Source organism: Lactuca serriola, chromosome 8 (genome assembly GCF_051521515.1).
Source record: "Lactuca serriola cultivar US96UC23 chromosome 8, Lser_US96UC23_V15, whole genome shotgun sequence".
NCBI classification, from domain to species: Eukaryota; Viridiplantae; Streptophyta; class Magnoliopsida; order Asterales; family Asteraceae; genus Lactuca; species Lactuca serriola.
Window position 1 is genome coordinate 57,492,207 of NC_136415.1, and position 21,312 is coordinate 57,513,518.

Here is a 21,312-nt window from a genome sequence, read left to right on the forward strand (position 1 = left end):
ATGGAATTTACAAACCTGTTTATTAGGTCAAAATGGGAAAAAGCTTACCACTTTGGAGGAGGAGCGAGGTACCAGACCTGAAGGAACAAGGTAGGAAGCTAAAGAACAGAAGCCTTGGCAAGCAAAAGAAAAGGGCATATGAGGGATAAGATGATTTATGTCTCGGCCAGGATTTATTTTTTACAGGTCCCAGTCAGCCATTCATTAGCCATTTACTGACCGAGTAAGAGCTCATACATTGGTATCAAACAGCTAGACTAGGACCGGGTCAGATAAAACCTCCGACCCGACCTGGTCAGAGTGAAATCAAACAAGACCTAAGTATTATTACTTGCTTCTATTTATTGATTAATCTTATTGGTATATTTATATCTCTTTATCATTCCTCATATTTCTTTATTGTTGAGCTTATCAGAGATCCATTGAGATTAACTTACATTTCCACAAATCAATCTTAAAGTTCTTCTCGCTACAATCCTATTCAAACTCTAAATATAGAAAATAGACTCAGTAAATACCAACCTAATCAAACCCTAAAATAATAAACAAAACTTAAATAGGTAACTTTCCTAAAAAGCCCCTAGATATAAAAAAAAAAGTATTTTAGAACTCCTTTGATGATGAACCGATTAACCCAACAATAACCCCCTAATCAGTTTCTTCATATCAGCAGTTCATATAAGCCTTCAATCACCTTCTTTCAGTATGATTCTCAATGTTTCTTGTACACCCAACCTTCACCTCGGTCACATTTATAGCCTTTTCTCAATCCCTTTGAATGTTGACAACATATGTAACATATAACATGGCATCCCATTGGAAACATTCATTACCATCTCGACTTTTCCCAGATTAGCGACCTCTCCCTGGCCACATCGAAAGCCATCCTATTTAAAATCTAACTCTATAATGTTCATACTATGTAGTGTCTCTAATCTCTTCCTTCATTTCGATCACAGTTGTTCAAAGAGGCATCTCCACTGACTAAGAAAATAAAGCCACCCGCTTCACCATTTTCTTTCAACCTGCTAAACGAACTCAATACAAAGCCACCTACTTTGACGGATCCATTCTTCCTGCTTTTCATGCAGCTATGTCGGTGTCCCCTTATCACAAACAAGTAGATCTTTCTTCCTCACAAATCATTTTTGTCTAGTTAATGTAAACACAACCCTTTGATTTTTCTTACTTCTTATCTCAACCTATCAACATCTTATTCTCTTTTGACAACCCCCACTACTTTAAGCAAGCTTGTTCCGAGAGAACTTTTCCACCGATCAACAAGACAAGGTCATGATCCCCTTGACTGTCTTCCATCACCCATAAAAAACAAACTGAATCAAAGTCACCTGCTATGATGTCTTCTCATCCATTTATCACGCACATCCGGTTAGTATCTCGCTATCGTTAGAACAAGCCCAATCAAGAGAAATCAGTACTTCTATTAAGATGCTTCAAGTTGTCAAAAAAAAAAAAATACTCACACCCCTTTCAATGTAACCTGATTCCCACTATGTCTTCCCTTCAGCGAAAGTCTACAATTCTCTTGAAACTACTCTCAAACCGGATTTTCTAGGTCTTCACATGCCCTAAGCTCTTATACCAAATGAAAGATTTATGAGGGTTTGAAACTTGCTCTGATCATAAGAACAATCCAAGAACATGGGATGAAAGGAGGAAACGAAACAGATGAGTAAAAACAAAAGAAAGGATAATTACTTGGAGCCTAAGTATATTCTGTAAACTTAGTTCTGGAATGTATTTGCAAAACAACGACTACAACTATTTATACTAATTAAGTTGGTATCCTATTAAAATTCTAAATCTTGAAAATAAACTCGGTAAATAACAGCTTAATCACACTCTAAAACAATAAAATAAATCTTAAATAGGTAACTTTCATAAAATGCCCCTAGATATAAAAACTGTTTTAGAACTCCTTTGATATGTTGGAGGTTTGTGGGTGTTGATTGAATTTACTTCCACCAACGCATGCAAAAAATTTCTAAGTAGTAAAGCAATAGATCATTGGATTTTGGAAAAGAGAACATGGCATATATCTTTTGTCCCTACATAACGTGTAGTGTGGGTTGATGTTGAAGGATTACCTCTTTCATCTTGGAGTAAAGAGTCATTTAGAAAACTTCTCTCAAGATCGGGAACAATTGCATAGCTAGATGATGATCTTGGAGAAGACATTTACAAGAATATGATCTGTATATTATCTTTTATCCAAACTATAATCTCAGAGGTAATCAAGGTCCGTGTTGATGGGGATACTTACTGGATTAGAATAAAGGAAGCTCCGGGGTGGACCCCCACCTTTGTTCATGATCTTCCTGCCCTAGAATTAGTTGACTATGAAATTCAAGACAACGATCAAAATGAGGTTCACTCTCATTATGCGGAAAGAAATGAAGAAGTTTCATCGGACCGTTTGGTATTTATGATGCAATTGAAAAAATCAAAGTGGATGAAGTCAAAAATGATATTCAGAAAGGATTTAACAGTTGGGGTATTGGAAAGAAGAATAAAAGTAATAAAGAGGGGTTTCAGGGGCAAAATGGGAACTTAGCAACAGAAAATGTTATTTACCATTCTACTGCTGATTGCTATCATTCCAGTGCACATATTGCTTCACAAGCAAATTCTTCTGATGCCCCTGGACCGGCTGTTAACCTCCCAACCATCGATGCAGGCGTTCAGGTCTCTGTTGCTGTTCCAATTGATGTTGTTGATCCAACCACTGTTGCTGAAGAAGTGCAAACAGCCCCCACTGCTTCACCAATCCTGAGCGTAGCTCCTGCTGTGAATTCCGGGAGCTCTTCAGCTTAAAATGTTAAATCTGGTCCACCAAAAAATGGAATGAATATCTTAAATAAACAAGTTCCTGTTGGGTTTTCAGGAGGATACATTCTCATGTCGGGCATTCCATTTACGAAGGATTCTTTATCCTACCCACCCGTTTTCTCAAATTTGATTCATGGTGAGAATGATGCGTTCTCAGAAGGATCTTTCAATAATGATTCAATTGAGGTGGAATACAAAAAAACAATTGCATTGGAAGAAAATATTGGCCTTAATATGAATAATTGTTCTGATCATGTAAAAAATATCATTCAAGAGGAGCAATTTAGAAAAAAAAATATAGATATGAATTGTCTATCTATTAATATTCAAGAAGCGGGTTCTATTGAGAAACGGGTGTGGATAAAATCTCTCTGTGCCAAATTTAAAGTGAATTTTTTTAGCTATTCAAGAAACGAAAAAGGAGTCAATTGATATCTCTCTTGTTCGATCTTTCTGGGGATACCTTACTTTTTCTCACTCTTTCTCCCCTTCTCGTGGCGTTTCGGGTGGCATCTTTGTTATTTGGGACCCCAAGTATCTTTAATCAAAATAAAGTTATTATCTCTTATTGGTATGTGGCGGTGGAGGGGATTTGGGTTGTCTCTAGAATGGATATGTTACTAATTTCTGTTTATGCTCCACAAAGAGATGATTGTAAAAGAAAACTATGGGATGAAATCTCTATCTTGATTGCTTCTTTCTCAGGAGAATGTGTGGTTATGGGAGATTTCAACGAAGTTAGAGACGAGTCTGAGAGGTTTGGGTCATAATTCCACCATATCCCAGCTAGAACTTTTAATCAGTTTATTGAACAGAATGATTTAGTTGATATTCTTATAGGTGGGCCTCATTATACATGGAGTGATAAATGGGGATCTAAGTTCTCTAAGCTTGATCGTTTCCTGGTCTCCGAAGATCTTATGTTGCGTTTCCCTCACTTTATGGGCTTGGTTCTAGATAAAAATATCTCTGATCATCGTCCTATAGTCTTATTAGAGCATCGTGTAGATTATGGTCTGTCTCCTTTTCGTATTTTTCATTCTTGGTTTGAGCAGGAAGGTTTCAATGAAGTGGTTCATAATTCTTGGACCACTAATGTTGCTGGGAACTTGAGTGATAACCCTTGGGTCATTTTCAAGAAGAAGCTCCAAAATCTTAAATCTAACCTAAGACTATGGAATTCTACTGCTAGAGATCGTTTGACTAGTAAAGAGAAAATTCTTCAGGAAAAAAGTTGAAGAGATTGACGCTTCTCTTATGCTTAATAGAGGTAGGGCTGATCTTCGTGAACAAAGAGTTTCGGCTATTACGGAATTGACGGACTTGGATCATCTTTCTAGAGTCGAGTTGGCGCAGAAAGCGAAAATTCAGTGGGCCATTGAAGGGGATGAGAACTCTGGTTATTTTCATGGCATTATCAATCGAAAGAGGCGTCAACTTTCTATAAGAGGAATAATGATTGATGGTGTTTGGGAGGACGATCCTGGGAGAGTTAAAATGGAGTTCCATAATTGTTATAAAAATCTTGATCCTAATTTGTTTCATACTCTCACGGAAGATCAAGTTCTTTATCTTCAAGCTCCTTTCTCTCGTGATGATATTAAAAGGGTTGTTTGGGATTGCGGCTCTGATTAGGTCCCTGGTCCGGATGGATTCTCTTTTGGTTTCTTAAAAAGATTCTAGGACCTTATTTCTGATGTTGTGGTGGATTTCATTCAACATTTCCATAGTCATTGTTCGGTTCCTAAAGGTTGTAACGTTTCATTCTTTACGGTTATTCCTAAAGTTCGCGACCCCAAGAACGTTGGAGACTTTAGACCTATTAGTCTAATAGGATTCCAATACAAAATTATTTGTAAACTTTTAGCTAATCGGTTGGAGGAGGTTATTGGGTCTATAATCAGTCTGGAGCAGTCTGCTTTCGTCAAAGGCAGACAAATCTTAGATGACCCTTTTCTTCTTAATGAAGTGGTTGCATGGAGTAAGTCTATGAACAATATACTTATGATTTTTAAAGTGGATTTTGATAAGGCTTTTGATTCGGTCTCGTGGGAGTACCTTTTGGAGATTATGCAGATTATGGGCTTTGGTAAGTTGTGGTGTGCTTGGATCATGGAGCTTCTCCATTCTGCTAGGGCTTCTGTTCTTGTTAATGGGTCCCTTACTAATGAGTTTCAAATCCAAAGTGGCCTGCGTCAAGGAGACTCATTGTCCCCTTTTTTATTCATTCTGGTTATGGAAGGGCTTCATGTAGTTTTACAGAAAGCTAATACTGCAAGCGTGCTTCGTGGCATTTCTATCAGTGGGATTGATATTTCTCACTTGTTCTATGCTGATGATGTTGTCCTGATCTCAAACTGCGACCCAGATAATGCTTCTCGTATAATTCGTATCTTGAGGTGTTTTTACTTAGCCTCGGGCCTTAAAATCAATTTACAAAAAAGTAAGTTTATCGGAGTGGGAGTCCCTTTTGCTTAGGTTGAGGTGGTGGCTCGTAAGGTCAGCCGTGCTCCTGATACTTGCCCTTTTTTCATCTCGGTGTCCCTGTTGGTCAGAATATGTCTCGGATTTCTACTTAGTCCCCAGTTGTTGATCATTTTCGCTCAAAACTCTCGGGTTGGAAAGCGAAATGTTTATCGTCTGGAGGTCGTCTCTCTTTAATCAAATCGGTTCTCTGAAGCCTTGGTAGTTATTTGATGTCTATTTTCAGGTTCCTATTTATGTGGTTAACACTTTGGAGTCTCTTCGAGCTAGGTTCTTTTGGGGGGTGATTTAGATGAGAGATGTATGCATTGGGTTCGCTGGAACCGGGTTTTAGCTCAAAGAAAGGATGAGGGTCTTGGTGTTGGCAGTCTTTTTTCGTTCAATAGGGCCTTGCTCTATAAATGGCGTTGGAGATTCTTTCATAACCCGGATCTGATATGGGTTAAAATTGTCAAAGTCTTTATGGTCCCGATGGTGGTTGTAGTTCTCTCTGAGAAGGAGTTTGACAGGTCCTTGGAATGATGCTATTCGGGTGTTGGTGCAACTCAATAATCGTGATCTTGATCTCAGGTCGTTTAGCCCTATTAGGGTTGGTGATGGAAATATGACTTCTTTCTAGCATGACGTGTAGAAGGGGGATACCACCCTGGCCGCCTCTTTTCATAGGATTTATGCTCTTGATCCTCATAAATCTATATCGGTTCAAGACAAAGTTCTTCTTGGATGGGATATTAATTGGAGTAAATTACACAAATGGTCCCTATGGTTTGAGGTAATTTGCACGTTTGGTCCTTAACTTATATTTTTAACTCGGAAGGTCCCTACTATTTGCTTTTGTTACATGCTAGGTCCCTACAGTTTGTTTTTGTTACGCGTTTGGTCCCTGTTTTACCTAAAAAGACAATTATTTAAATAGGGAAAATTGGCAGAATAGATAAGGTAAGGTGAGGGGTGGGGTTGGGGTGTGTTTATTTAAATAAATTAAAAAATCAAAGGCAAAATAGTCTTTTTAGTTAAGACATGGACCAAACACGTAACAAAAACAAACAGTAGGGACCTTCCGAGTTAAAAAAGTAAGTTAGGGACCAAACGCGCGAATTACACTAAACCATAGGGACCATTCGCGTAATTTACTCTATTAATTGTCTTAGGCAGCCTCCTAGAGGGGGTATTGAGGAGGCACAATGGTCTGATTTCACTACCTTAATGCAGGGGGTTCTTCTTTACTCCACTCCAGATCGTTTGGGGTGGACTATTGATGGCTCGGATTCTTACACAGTTTCTTCTCTCAGAGCTTTCTTAGACAGTCGCATGTTACATTCGGGAGGTCCAGAGACTCGTTGGAATAATTGGGTCCCTATCAAGGTGAATATTTTTATTTGGAGATTGCAGTTACGAAGTATTCCTTCTAGAGAGAACCTTTCTCTCGGTGGGATCACTATGGAATCGATTCTTTGCCTAGTTTGTTCCAACACCGTTGAATTCATTGATCATCTTTTCCTCCATTGTAATAAGTTAATAGAGATATGGATTCGTGTTGCTATCTGGTGGGGCGTCCAAACTCCTTATTTTTCCACTATCGATCAACTCCTATCGTGTTCTGATTCTCTTTCTTTAAAAAGAGGACAACGACAAGCATTTGATACAGTCATCTTGACTACCTTATGGTGTTTATGGAATTTTCGCAACTCCACAATTTTTGGAACGGCTCAACCTAAGAATTTTTTTATTTTAGATGAAGTGATTGATAGATCTTTTTTTGGATTTCCAATAGGTGTAGAAAAGCTAAAATTAGATGGACCTCGTGGCTTCATAATCCTCTTTTAGCTTGTAATATGTTGTAATGATTCTCTTTTTCTAGCTCATTGCTAGTTTTTTAATAAATTCTCTACGGTTCTAAAAAAAATTGGTTCATTTGAGCTCGAAATTTGATATTGGTTCAAATTAAAACCACAAATACGATGGGGGCTCGTATCTTGTCATTTGAAGTTTAAAAACATAACCTCATATTTTGGGCTGTTAATAATTATTGTGTGAAAAATGTTACTTCAATTCATGCTAGTAAGATTGTAAAAAATTAATGTAGAAATGAACTCATTCGAGCTCCATATTTAAAATCATGAAAACGAAAATGATATTGGGTCATGATCAGTTAAAAAATGGACCGAAATTGGATTTGGGGTAAATTGGACTAAATGTTGATTGGGCCTTGGGCCAACGTGAGGTTGGTAATTTGGGATTCCTTGTTGTTTGAACTCAATTGGTACGCCGAATCTATAAAATTTTCGACTCTCGATTTCTTCCTGAATTTATATTGTTTCCCTTTAAGTTTAGAATAAAAATACAAGAGTGGTCCCTATGGTTTGGGGTAATTTCCGCGTTGGGTCCCTAACTCAATTTTTTAATTCGGAAGGTTCCTATTATTTGTTTTTGTTACACGTTTGGTCCCTATTGTATGTTTTTTGTTACGTGCTTGGTCTCTGTCTTCCCTAAAAAGTCTATTACTTAAATAGGGAAAAATTATAGGGTAGGTAAGGTAAGGTGAGGGGGTGGGGTTGGGAGTGTGTTTATTTAAATAAATTAAAAAATAAAAGACAAACTAGTCATTTTAGGTAATACAGAGACCAAGCACGTAACAAAAACAAACAGTAGAAACCTTTCGAATTAAAAAAGTAAGTTAGGGACCAAATTGCGCAAATTACCCAAAACCATAGGGACCATTCATGTAATTTACTCTTAAGTTTAAGAAGATACATAGATATTCTTGGACATCATTTGAAAAGATTTTTTTGCCAAACCTTATTATTATTGAATTACCGAAAGTTAAAAATGAGAATGTATATTTTACATGAGTATTAATGCTTTAAAAACCGGTTTTTTAGTTGAACTATTCAGATGACAGTTTTCAGTTCAACCGGTTGGTCAGGTGTGTGCATTAGCATTTAAGTTGTATACATTCCGGATAACATGATCGTTCAATCTATTTAATTTACTTTGGAAATAGACTATTTTTAAATGGCTAAATGAAATATAACTATCAAAGTTCACCCCTGTTCAATATCAATTGATGTTTAAGTCGATTTTATCTAGAAACTCAAGATATTATCATGGTTTTTGTGTAGAATGAAGTTTGGCTCACCACATCTAACTGATAAGTTAGCTTATTTTGTGAGTTTTTTTAAGTTGTCGTATTTGGCAAGCCAAAAAATAGCTTATAAGCTAACTTTTTAAAAAGATACCTAGAATAGTTTTCAGGAACTTTAAAAAAAATCAAAAAATGGAAGTTCATCTGAAAGCTCTGGTCCAGAGTTTGTTTGGAGAGGTGAAGCTTGCTCAAAGATCGCGAGGCGTAACACAGTGGTTAGGATTCGGAGAAGTCCTTTCTTCTAGTCTACAAAGAGACGTTTGAGGAGTCTCTAAATAGCCTTTAGTGAAGCAGGAGTCAAAGCTTCGGTGTTTGCTCTACTGCCTTGGGGAACAAGTTTTAACTTTATGACAGTCTATTATAGGCCCATTGACCTAACCCATAATTTTAAATCAACTAAACTATAAATACATCTCATTTATTGTAGCCCTATATATCGATCATAAGATTAAAGTGCGTGATTGTGACTCGACATTGTGAGTGCAGTAATACTTAGTTGTATAAAATTCATTAATTGATAAAAGAATCATTTGCTTTTAGAGGTAGCTTGATTATCCTAATCAGGTGTACCACCTTAAAATCTCCTTGTGTTCTTGTTTGATCTTTTGAGCATTCTCATCCAAGTTGTGTTCTTAAGTTTGTCGAGATTGCATCGTAATACCCCAACAATCGGAATAAACGAAAGGAAAATGTGGAACTTGAGTAAAAAAGAACAAATGTTGGATAGCATTGTGTATGGATACATGTATACTATTTGAGGGTTTTGGATGCTAAACTTTTATATAGTAAATGTATGGTTCCGTATTTTCTTTGTTAATGCTATATAGATTTTATGTTGTATTCCCGTTATAGTAATTAATTAAGGCATCAACATAACTCTCTTGCATTTGGATTATAGATATACGTTTTGTCATAACTTCGTTGATATATAATCATAGTTCTCGAAATACACTTTAGTTAAAAATTAAGGTGTTACAGAATCGCAAACGGTGGTGTAAAAAAACTAGATGATCATATAAACATGGTAATTCCATCCTCACAAAACTTAGAAGTTTATGAAACGTAATATAATTATCAGTTGTAACTATAGACGAAAACTTTGAAAATGACTCAATACCTGATCAAGAATGTTTCATCACTCTCATAAAAATAGAGTTTCGTCCTAACCACCACTTCCATCCTCTCTAGTCTCCATCACCACCAAGACCAAATCGTTCCATGAAGAACTAAAAACATTATATTTATACGTATTTCCATAAAATCCAATAATTGAAATAGTTGCATGGTTTAAATGGAGAAACATGTGTGTCACACTTGGAGAAAATCGTTAGGATCATAAATAGCTTTTAAATATACTCTTGTCAAAATGAAGGGCATATTATATTATGATTATTATCATATTCATATATTATGTCACTTTGTCTATTGTAGCCGATTCTTTTTTACTTAAATGATTGATAAATTGTACCTTAGTGTAGTAGACTTGTGCAATTGGACCCACATATGTAATGAGAAAGAGACATGAAAGGCCAAAACAATCGACAGCCAACCAAGCGTAAAATCATGTAGAATAATAGAGAAAAAAGAATAATTCCTTTTGGCGTGACAAAAAAGCATGCATCATCAATTCGGTCAAACGGCCTTCAACAAAATGCAACTTTGACCAAGTCGCTCAGATCACATTAGATATTCACCGTACACCAATTACCATTTGAATTCACATGACAAAGAAACAAACGAAACAAAACAAAAGGTTGTTTCTTGGAAACATTATATAAAGTAAAGTAGCAAACGCAATTTTAGCTTTTAACACATGCTTTTCTTGAAACAAAGTAGATTATTTATACTCCCTCCGTCCTAATATTATTGTCCACAGACAACAAACACACAGATTAAAAAAAATATTAATTACCACTAACTTTATTTAATAAAATGATAGTTTTGTCTTTACTTTGTATTTAATAAACCATTAAATGCTTAGTTTATTAAGTAATAATGAGGGGGTATTTTGGTAAAAATGTTATTTATTTTTAAAAGTGGACTATTATTTTGGGATAAACCAAAAAGGAAAGATGGATTATAATTTTGGGACAGAATTAGTATAATAATAGAGTAAATTACACGAATAGTCCCTATGGTTTGGAGTAATTTACACGTTTGGTCCTTAATTTAATTTTTTAACTCGAAAGATCCCTACTATTTGTTTTTGTTACGCGTTTGGTCTTTACTGTTTATTTTTGTTACGCGTTTGGTCTCTGTCTTACCTAAAAATACTATTATTTAAATATGGAAAAATGGTAGAGTAGATAAGGTAAGATGAGGGGTGTGTTTATTTAAATAAATTAATAAATCAAGGGAAAAATAGTCCAAGATAGGGACCAGACGAATAACAAAAATAAACAGTAATGACCTTCCGAGTTAAAAAAATAAGTTAGTGACCAAACGCGTAAATTACCCTAAACCATAGGGACCATTCGTGTAATCTACTCATAATAATACCAAGTTCCATAAAAGTTCTGTTTGGATCCCCTTTTAGTAGGGGTGGCAATTGTTGACACGACACGACAAAAATACACGAAACGAAACGAAATTGGGACGAAACTGAAATTCAAATCCGTGTTCGTTTCGTGTTCGTGTTAAGTATAAAAAACACGATGTCGTGTCGTTTCGTGTTCGTGTTTAAAATTTGACACGATTAGCATTTACTTTTCGTGTTTTTCATGTTTTTCGTGTTATGTATGATTAAATATTAATTAAATAAACTAATTTTTTATTATGTTATTTTGTCGTGTCGTGTTTGTCGTTTTTTTAATCGGTTCGTTTTTCATGTTAGTTAAAAAAAAAACACGACATCGTATCGTGTCGTGTTCGTGTTACATAAAACTTTGCCGTGTCGTGTCGTATCAGATAAAAACACGACACGATGACCCGATTTGCCACCCCTACCTTTTAGTTTCATTTGTTGCAGACATGGTCCATTATTCCTTTACCCTTTTAGTTTGAAATTTTTGCATATATGGCCCTTTAGTTAAGACCAAACTGTTTGGTTGTTAATTGTTCTAAAATAGCCATTTTATTTTAAACAAACTTATAGTAGTATTTTTCAAAATTTTATTAAGAAAGTAAAATTAAAATCTAGCCCCTTAAGGGAAAATCTTTTAAAAAATATCTTAAATATGAAGACAAATTTTGCAACAAATAATGTATTTTGCAATGGACTAGTGCGAAATTAATGCTATTTTGAGGCATAAATAGTTTTAGATTATTTTGTGACAAATCATACTCGAAGTGGCTAGATTTATATCACTTTTATTATTAAACTAGTTTATAATCCGTGGGAACTACGGTTACAAAATTAATTAAACTTTCTAACTAAAAACTCAAAACTATTAATTAATAATTTTAAATAACTTATTATAAATAAAAGATATTCTTTTAGTTATATATAAAATTATAATCGTTGATTCATATAAATACGTAAAATATATCATCTTATAATTTGTGTAAATTTTATTTTATTATAATTGGTATAAATTTTATTTTATTTTAATTCTAATATTATTAATTTAATGTAATTAAAATGTGATTTAAATTTTGAAATTTGAAATTTGAAATGGAGAATTAATGATATTAATTACAAGTGTCATAATATTAATTACAATGTCTAACATGGTGACACATGGAAAAAGAGCTACTCTTTTATTAGAATAAAGATTAGACAAATTATATTGCATTGTTTTTAAACGTATGAATCTATGTGGCGATCAAAAGTGACAGAAGAAGAACTTCGGTATGGTATGAGGTTAAAAATAATTCCTAACATGAGCACCATATATACACTCCATGAGACCCTCATAAAATGTAACATCTACCGTCTGCATTTAATTTTTAAGACCCTAGTTAAGGACTCAAGTTTGGCTTGGAAGTGAGCCATTATCCTTAACTTTCCCAAAACTATTCACACTTGAAACAAATTGTGATGACCTTTGTAGGTGGAGGGTATGAACTAATTAAAATGGGCTTGATCTCTTTCGATAAGGGTTGGGAGAACTACTTATGACATGGCTAGGTTGCAAGAAAAGTGTGGTGATGTTAAGTTCTCAAATGATGTGAAGAAGTTCATTTTGAATCTCCACAAAGCATACCGTTTTCCCTAGGGCGAAGCTAGGATTTAAGAATAAGGACTAACAGACTCGCATCATAATAACATATTAAATATAATGTTATATCCAAATAAAGTAATAGAGTCTAAAATTTAAAAATAAAATTGTCAGAAAAAATTGCCTGGATGTAGTAGAAGCTATATCGATCATTATAAGAATCAATCTTAAAAAGTTTACCATATGCATTGACTCATATTCATCAATTAACATTGATTTTAAAAATGTTTTCAATTGACTATAAGCACTTCGATTAACCTTCTTACTAATTACAAAATTGAAATCATGTTGCTATGGTAATATAGCCAAAACAATTTTTTAATTGAAATTTAACAAACTTGTTGTCGAATAAAAATAGCTACAAACTTTATCCTAGTGAATCATCAATTAACAAAACTTATTTATGAACAAATGGGGTATAATGAGTAGATGATGAGGAATTGACAGAAATGTAGGTAGTAAGTTTGATTAAACTAAAGAAAATGGGGGTGGAGGCAAAAAATGAGGATGGAGGTTGTGTGATTTAACTCAAATCGTGGACTGAATTTTGGTGGCAATTCTTATACACTCGTTGTTTTCTATATATAATAATTGTCGGGTCACTTTATCTTATAATATGGTTGAAGGTTTAAAAGAGATTGATCTCATGGAAATACTTCAATCTATGTGGGTGTTCTCAACAAAAATTCATCCATGCCATCTTTCTTTGTCTTGTTTGGGTAATTAGGTGGTTTAGAAATCACAAGATCCACTCATGTGTGTCAAAGACTCACTCATTACTTGTATAAGGTGGGCGTTTATATAATGGCTCCAATCATTCATGTCCATTATGTGTTACAAATCTTGTCATATTTATAAGCCTGAAATGATGTGGTTCGATGGTGCCCATACCTTTCAAAAACAAACATGTCCTTGGAAGATACACTCTCATGAAAATACTTCAGTGGTGTTCTCAACAATAACTCATCCATGCCATCTCTCTATCTTGTATGGGTAATTAGGCGTTTTAGAAATCACAAGATCCACTTTGGTGTGCCAAAGGCTCACTTATTACTTTCACAAGGTGGACGTTTATATGTTTTCATGGATAAACAATCGGAAAGAAATGAAGTCATATAAACATGAACTCTAAAAACCGGTTATATAAACTCATTTTCAATAGTAATGCATTTATATATAACTCAAGAGTAAATCCCTAAACAAGATATAATAAACCATTGAGTTCATTTATCCAAAATATAAACCAGGATGTATAAGGAGTTAGAGCATCTACAATAAAATCTTTTTTAAGCTTGTTCATTTTGAAAAAACAATGAAAAAAATTCTTTTCCTATTATGTAAGAAGCTTTTTCAAAAGAGTTTGTTAATAAACAAGCTCTTCATTGACCTTTTTAAACATTTTTGTGGACCTCATATATTATATCAATTATAACAACTAGCCAACATGTATAAAAACAATATGCTAATATAAATAAGTTTGATGTGTCACATATCAAAAATGTCATTCATTATAGGGTAAATGTCACTAGACCCTACAAACTTTTCTGAGTTTATCTAAATGGTCCTTTATGATTTTTTGTTTCCTTTTAAGGACATGAAGTCTACTTTTTAGGTTTTAAAAAATCGATAGGCCAACTCCAACCTCATCAATAAAAATTACACATTATTTTTGTATAAAACTAACACCAAAACTCTTTTCAACTCCAACCACACACTAAAAAATATACTAAAACATATTTTAATATTATAATTTATAAAACAATAATTATAAAAACTAAAAACAATTAAAATAATACTATTTAAAAGTACAAAGAGTTTGGTGTTATGAATAGTGGCCTCTATATGTAAAGTCCATATTTCTTCCCACAAAAATGAAGATATTAGCGGTTGCTTGGATCTTTTTTGATCTTTATAATATAAAAATAAAGATCCATTGGAAATGGTCTTATGAATGAAATGAAGGGGTTAACCGGTAAATCCTCTTCATGGTCAATAAGTTAAACTGCCACTGTGCCACATCATTGAATAATTTTGCCAACTCATAATAAAGTTGCCACGTCATTGAATAATTCGCTGTTGGCATTTTGGTTCTATTAACAAGTCCACGTGGACCACCATTCACCACCATAAACCATCATCTACCGCCCACCAACCATGGACCATCTTCCACCACAAGACCATAAAACAGGTGAATATGAGGTCATGGTTGTTAAAGGTCCAAAACAAGTCGTGTAATGCCCATTGATGAACAAGAACAAAATTAAAAAAAGGAAATCAGTGAATTAAATATGTGAATATTTGATCCAATATCCCTCATGTGTACATTTTTGCATTCATTTTTGTTTGACAATCTCCAACAAACTCAAATAAACACAACAAAATGCACAAAAAAAAAATCGAGATTTATAGAGAGAATGAAAGAAACCGATACCTGGGTATGGAACAAAAAGCAAATATGATAAACAATTTAAACTAATGTTATCTTTGTTTGGATATCGAAAAAAAAAACCCAAGGATCGTCCAATCTGGGTTCTTCATCTTCAAACGAGAATCTTTAGGCACCAAAATTTCTCCATCAAAGACATGAAAGCCAAAAAGTGAGTAAGCTACAATATCTTTGATAGAAAATAGAACTAAGAAACGATAGCTATTCTTTGAAATAGATCTTTAATTTGACTAAACAACTGGTAAATATCGAAATTGTAGATAGATGGAAAGGAAAAGAACGAACATATTTTCGTCTTCAAAAACTCTTCGAAATCTTTCATCTGATTAAAATCATCTCTATAACTAGAAAGATAACAGAGGGTAAACGTATCAATTGAGTAGAGAGAATCGAAGTGTAGCTGCTAGTAAATATGAAGGGATGACATAGAGAGGCGATGGCAACTTCAAACCTTCAAAGGTGTTGTGGTGGAAGGTGGGTTTTCTTCAAGAACTCAAGAACATGAACAGGTTGTTAAAGAAAAAGCCACCTCATCAATGAAAATCGAAAATTACCAGTTAAAGTCCTTTTTTAATAGGTAAACTAGACTTTATTCACTTAAACTATTAAAAAAAATGATGGATCTTTTAAACCAAAACGAGAAAGTTGGTTCGGCTATAATAACATTTACCTTTTATTATGTTGTATTATATTGTAGTGATAGTTAAGTTTTTTTGGTTGGTGATGTATAAATCATAAGGCATTATAAAAGTTTTATAAAAATACTATCATATTATGGATGTCAGAGTCCAAAGTGAGTCATAAAAATATAGGAATGTAGAACGAGGCATTCTGAAATTTGTGGTAATTTTCTAAAATGTTGTCACTAAACTTTGAAAAAAAAACCTTTTCAAAATATTTTCAAGTTGCAAAAAACACATCATATTTTTTACAAGGGTAACAAACTTAACTTTTTGTATATTTACCATCAATCTCAAGTTGAAGAGGTCATCATTTTATAAATTTTATGTTTTTGAGCAAAATTTTAAATTTTATTATAAGTTGGATCTAAATTTTAAATTTTGGAATCCATCTCAAATTTAATTTAATTTATGTGTATTTATCCATGACTTTTTATTTTTTACGATCTTTTTACAACTTAACAATTATTTTAAAATAATTCATTGATTTTTTTATTATTTTTTATACTATTTTATAACATTTAAAAATACTTTCGTTAACAATAAGTTGTATGAAATGATTAAAAGAAAAAAAAGTTTTTAAAAAATATAAATCAAATCTAAAATGTTGTATTAAAAAAATTATAATTTTTTTTTACTTTGAGTTCAGTCAGCTTATTAAAATGTATAAAAAAAGTTATAAAATTAAGGAAATCTTAAAATCAATAGCATATCTTTTTCCTTAAACTCTTCATTGAAAAATCATTATAAACCTTTTTTATACATTTTAACTAAGTTTATAAAAAAATTCTAATTTTTTAATACAACGTTTTTAACTTGTTATATATATATATATTATAGTTTCGTACAATTTACTTTCACAAAACTAATTTTTAAATGTTAAGGAAAAGTATAAGAAAAAGTCTATGAAATGTTTAAAAAATGTTGTAAAAAAGTTCAGATATATATATATATATATATATATATATATATATATATATATATATATATATATATATATATATATATTAAAGTTTATGAAAAGTTCTAAAAAGTCATACATATTTTCTTTATGTAAATAAAACTAAAGTTGAGAGGAATACTAATAAAAATTTAAAAATTTGAAGGGTTATTGTCACAATAGCACAATAATGTTTAGTATATTGGTTTAAAAGGTCCCTTGTGACTTTTTTTTTTGCTTTTTAGGGGTACGAACTTGTGTTTTAGCGTTTTAAAAGTTCACTATGAAAAATGTGAAGGGGTCACCTGATTAACCCCTTCCTAATCATTAGTTGTAAAATGCCACGTAATGTCACGTATATTAAAAATAGTCCAAGTCGGTTGCCACATGGGTGTAATTGATTGACCTAAATAATTGGTTAACTTGAAACATGGTGGATGAGATTCGACCCAACTGAGATGACCCATTATTTAATACGGATATCCACTTGGTAAATTGGTTTGACGAATTAAAGAACACCATCTACATCATCATTCATCATATCTCCATTTCGGAGTTCATTTCTTCTTGCAATCCATCGAGCAAACCCCTTCAATCTGTTGTAACTGTAACTAACAGATCATCATATTCTGTCACAGACGAATTCAAATCAAAATGATTCTTGAAATTCTTGATTCCTGCATCTGTTTCTCCCCATCAATCTGTTCTCATCAATCACATCGCCCCAATCTACATTGATGTCGATCCCTCTTTTTTAATTGATGCAGAGGTCGAAACAACATAAGAAGCATCATTTTTACAAAAGTTCCCAAAAACTGGAAACCTTAATGGCTTTTTATTATCTTTCTCCTTTGCTACATCACCATTTTTACAAATACCCTGTTCAGATTTAAGCCATGGAAACACAGTTTGATTGCATTTTCTTGAATCGTCTTCATTATCAGACAAAATCTGAATAGTATTAAAATCCATACCCTTAGTAGTAGTATTTGTTAAATCCATAAAGTTTGAACCCTTAATTTTCTTTTGGGACCCATCATCAACCTTTTTGCAATTTCTATAATCAAATACTTCTTTTGACCCAGATGAGGACCTATGAAGAAACCGGTCCCCGTAACACCTGCTTCCTGTAGTAGATGATAAAAATGAAGGGTATTTTTGTAATTTTCTAGTCAAGCTATGTGAGGTACTGATAAACGGGTATGCATTTGGGTTCCAGGTCTTCGAATCTGGCAACATCTGTAGTTGCAGGAGTGGATACGAGAGCAACTTCGGAGCTCCATATCTTAAATGATATCTCAAAAGTGATATGGGCGCTCTTAAAGACATATTCTTTGTCAGAACTTATATTATTGAGAACATTTCGGTATTTATTTTTCAATCTTCAGAGCTTCTCAACTAATTAATTCTTATTGAAGTCCAACTGCAATTTATTCTTGATCTGATCTTAAAAAGCAGTGGTATCATGATGATGGTGATGAAACAGGTTGTTTGGGGGTGTTGGTGGAAATAAATGACGATCATTAATCATTGCACATGTGGCATCGAGTCAAATCAGTAGCGAGTTTGTGTTGACTCACCAGCTTAGTTGGCAGATTACAAGACAGAGTTACCTCCTAAAAAGCGTAAAAATACCATATAAAACGGTAAAACACAAGTTTATACCCCTAAAAGACAAAAAAAAAGTCACGAGGACCTTTTAAACAAACAGACTAAACATTGTTGTGCTACAGGGACAATAACCCAAATTTTAAATCATGGTCAAAAGTGCAAAAGATAAATACCCTATTAACCTAAGATAAAAGGTTTAACATACAGAAAACATGAATCGGTTATAAAAGAAAATTTAAATCCTAAAATCTTAAGTGTTTTGGATTATTAGTTCATTTTTAATTGACATTTTCCTAAATATCATTGATAATAAAATCATGTGTTAAATACAAAATTAATCAGCTGCTAATTTAAAACATTGCCACTTAACTAGCAATCCATAATAAATTAAAACTCCACGTTACTATTTTGAGACGAACAAAACTCCAACCAAACTTGATATCATAAATGCTAACACAAACTTGTAACTAACACTCATAAATATACAAATAATAATAATAATAATAATAATAACAAAAACATATACTTTGAAATTTTCATCCAACATAAATAATATAAAGACATTGTACATAACCATATTTATTATTTACAATGCTACAAACGAAATTTGCCGACTTTAAAAATTTTATACAGATTTTTTTTCCTTTGTATAAAGTCGCAAACTTTAAATTAACAACTCAAGAACACATAAACTCTGAAAATTCCCTTCGACTGATAATTTATACTTACAAATCATATCACCAGAAGGATATTGTAATATCTTAACCCTAAACATTATTTCTTTTTTTTGTTAATAACTCACTAAATATACTTACTTACATACAGACAAATACCCTCTCTTCTTAAACCTATTTACATTAAAAGGTTATACCCAAATTGAGCAAAATTCCTCTTTAGAAAAAGCTAAAAATTAAATTACCAAATGTTCTTCTTCTCTTTGTATGATTTTGATCTGTTTTTGTATGTACTTGATGAAGAAAATATGATTTTAGGCGAGAGTAGGGATGCTGCAATTGCGGCGGTTATCCCTGTCAAGACAGTCAAACCCTTCGATTCTGACCGCCGGTTTGTTGGTGTAATTGGAACGGAGGAATCCCGGTTTCCGGGAGGATGGAGATGGAGAGGAAGATTGAATACCGGAATTGGGAGGGGGAATCACTGATTCCGGTGAGATTGGGGAGAATTTGTCGTCTCCAAATCGAGCGTCTTGTGTTAACGGGTTAGAAACTCTGCTCGGCGGTGACCCACAGAAAAAAGGGGGCGACGAGGCGGCTGCTTGTGTACATGTTTGCTCCGATGAACCATACCCACCACCCTGTAACGGAAAAATCGATGTAAATATTTGGATCTTTGTGTTTCAGAATTCAGATGCAACAATCACAATTCACAAAGCAATTACCTTTGCGAAGATGAGGTCTAAAAGCTCAGGTCCTGCTTTAGACTCATAAGTTTCTTGTTGATTGCTGAAAGTTGAAAACGAAAAATTAGGTCAATTCTAGGTGAGATTAAAATCAGAAAGAATTGAAGACTAATTTGAAGAAGACATACCACATGAGCCATCTTAAAGGTCGAACAGGCTCGTTCATGGAGGTGTCGAAGAGGTTGAGTCGACGAGGCTTCGGACAAACGACATGATCTCCATTACCAAAAGATGAAAAGTTAGTGTTTTGTTGGATCCTGCAGTGATTCATTCTTCTGATTTTACGATATCTGAAGGAAACAACACCTGTTGAAACAGAACTTGTAAGAATTAATTCAAATCTGTTGTAGAGCTTCAAAAGTAACCCTTAGATCTGAGAGAGAAGTGAAGGAAGAAAAGCAATTAGAACAATTCCAAATGGAAATGATTATTTTATATATTACAAGATCTGAAATGGACTAGATCGAGATCTGGTCAAACGAATTAAAATAATATTAAATTTGACAAAGATAGACGGCAACACGAGACTATAAGATTTATAAATACAGAAGAAAGAAGACAAAATCATAAAAATAAAATATAACCAGATCCGTTGTAATGATCGGAAATTATAAAAATCTGCAATCATATCATGACTGAGATGTTTTTGAGTATATAAATAACATTCAGAAAAATTTAGTCTCTGATTACATCGAAGATCAAAAAAATCTGCGATCTACAATAAATCGTAGAGTCCCCAACAAAATTAGGGAAAAGATGGAAACCTTTAATCTTGAATCAAATAAAAAATCACTGTTCAAAATTAGCAAACTTCGACATCAAAAAAGGGTTAGATTCGTAACGTCGCGTAGATCAAGATCGGAAGTGAAAATTAAAAGCCAAAATCAGCTAAAAGTGATGAAATCAACACGAGAGAAGAAAGAAAGAAGAAAATATAAGGATTCAAAATTGTATATGCAGAAAGCCAGATATGTTGATGAAATTGATAGAAAAATCGCTGAGAAAGTTGAGCTAATTTCTCACCTGTTGAGAAAGAAAGGAAAATCTGAGAGCTACAACCTCCTCTCGGAGTGAAAAAAATACAGAAGAAAATATAAATATAGGTGGGAACTTAGGTCAATAAATTAGGCGAAGACGAAGAAGAGGAAACGAAGTAACGGGGTTGGTTCATATATACAGCTTAAAAGACGAAATAAATAAATAAATAAATAAATAAAACCTTTAATTAAATAAATTCTATTTTTTTTATTTTTTTATATTCACAAAGAACTTAATTACTAATATTTATATTTAATAACTTATATACGTAGGTATTTACTAAAATATCTATATTTAGAAGTCCTATATAATATCAAATCATATTTTCCTTTGTATCACAACCTCTTTAATTCTCCCCAATCACGAAAAGAGAGACAAAAGATTCCTACATATAAAACGTTAATTTCCACTTTTACTTTGTCATTATTCTATGAACGATATCTGAGATGGGTCTATCGTAAGAATACTCATGAAGCTTTCTGTAATTTATTCTCACGAGTTAATGACATCACTTAAATTAGGTATTTTTTAATCATTC

At 33.2% G+C, this 21,312-nt stretch overlaps 1 protein-coding gene across 2 annotated transcripts; it reads right to left on the minus strand.

Annotated features, from left to right (window-relative positions):
• Positions 1–19,004: 19,004 nt before the first annotated feature.
• Positions 19,005–20,888, minus strand: LOC145069983 (uncharacterized). Of its 2 annotated transcripts, none has more exons than XM_079016908.1 (4): positions 20,760–20,888; positions 19,865–20,042; positions 19,716–19,779; positions 19,005–19,631 (listed from the first exon to the last, which is right to left on the minus strand). In XM_079016908.1, the coding sequence occupies exons 2-4, from the start codon at positions 20,005–20,007 to the stop codon at positions 19,305–19,307; spliced, it is 534 nt and encodes a 177-aa protein (XP_078873034.1). In that variant the 5' UTR covers positions 20,008–20,042; positions 20,760–20,888; the 3' UTR covers positions 19,005–19,304. The 2 variants fall into 2 exon arrangements, with proteins under 2 accessions (XP_078873034.1, XP_078873035.1); XM_079016909.1 differs by having other exon boundaries at positions 19,865–20,109; positions 20,760–20,864.
• Between the last annotated feature and the right edge of the window lie 424 nt (positions 20,889–21,312).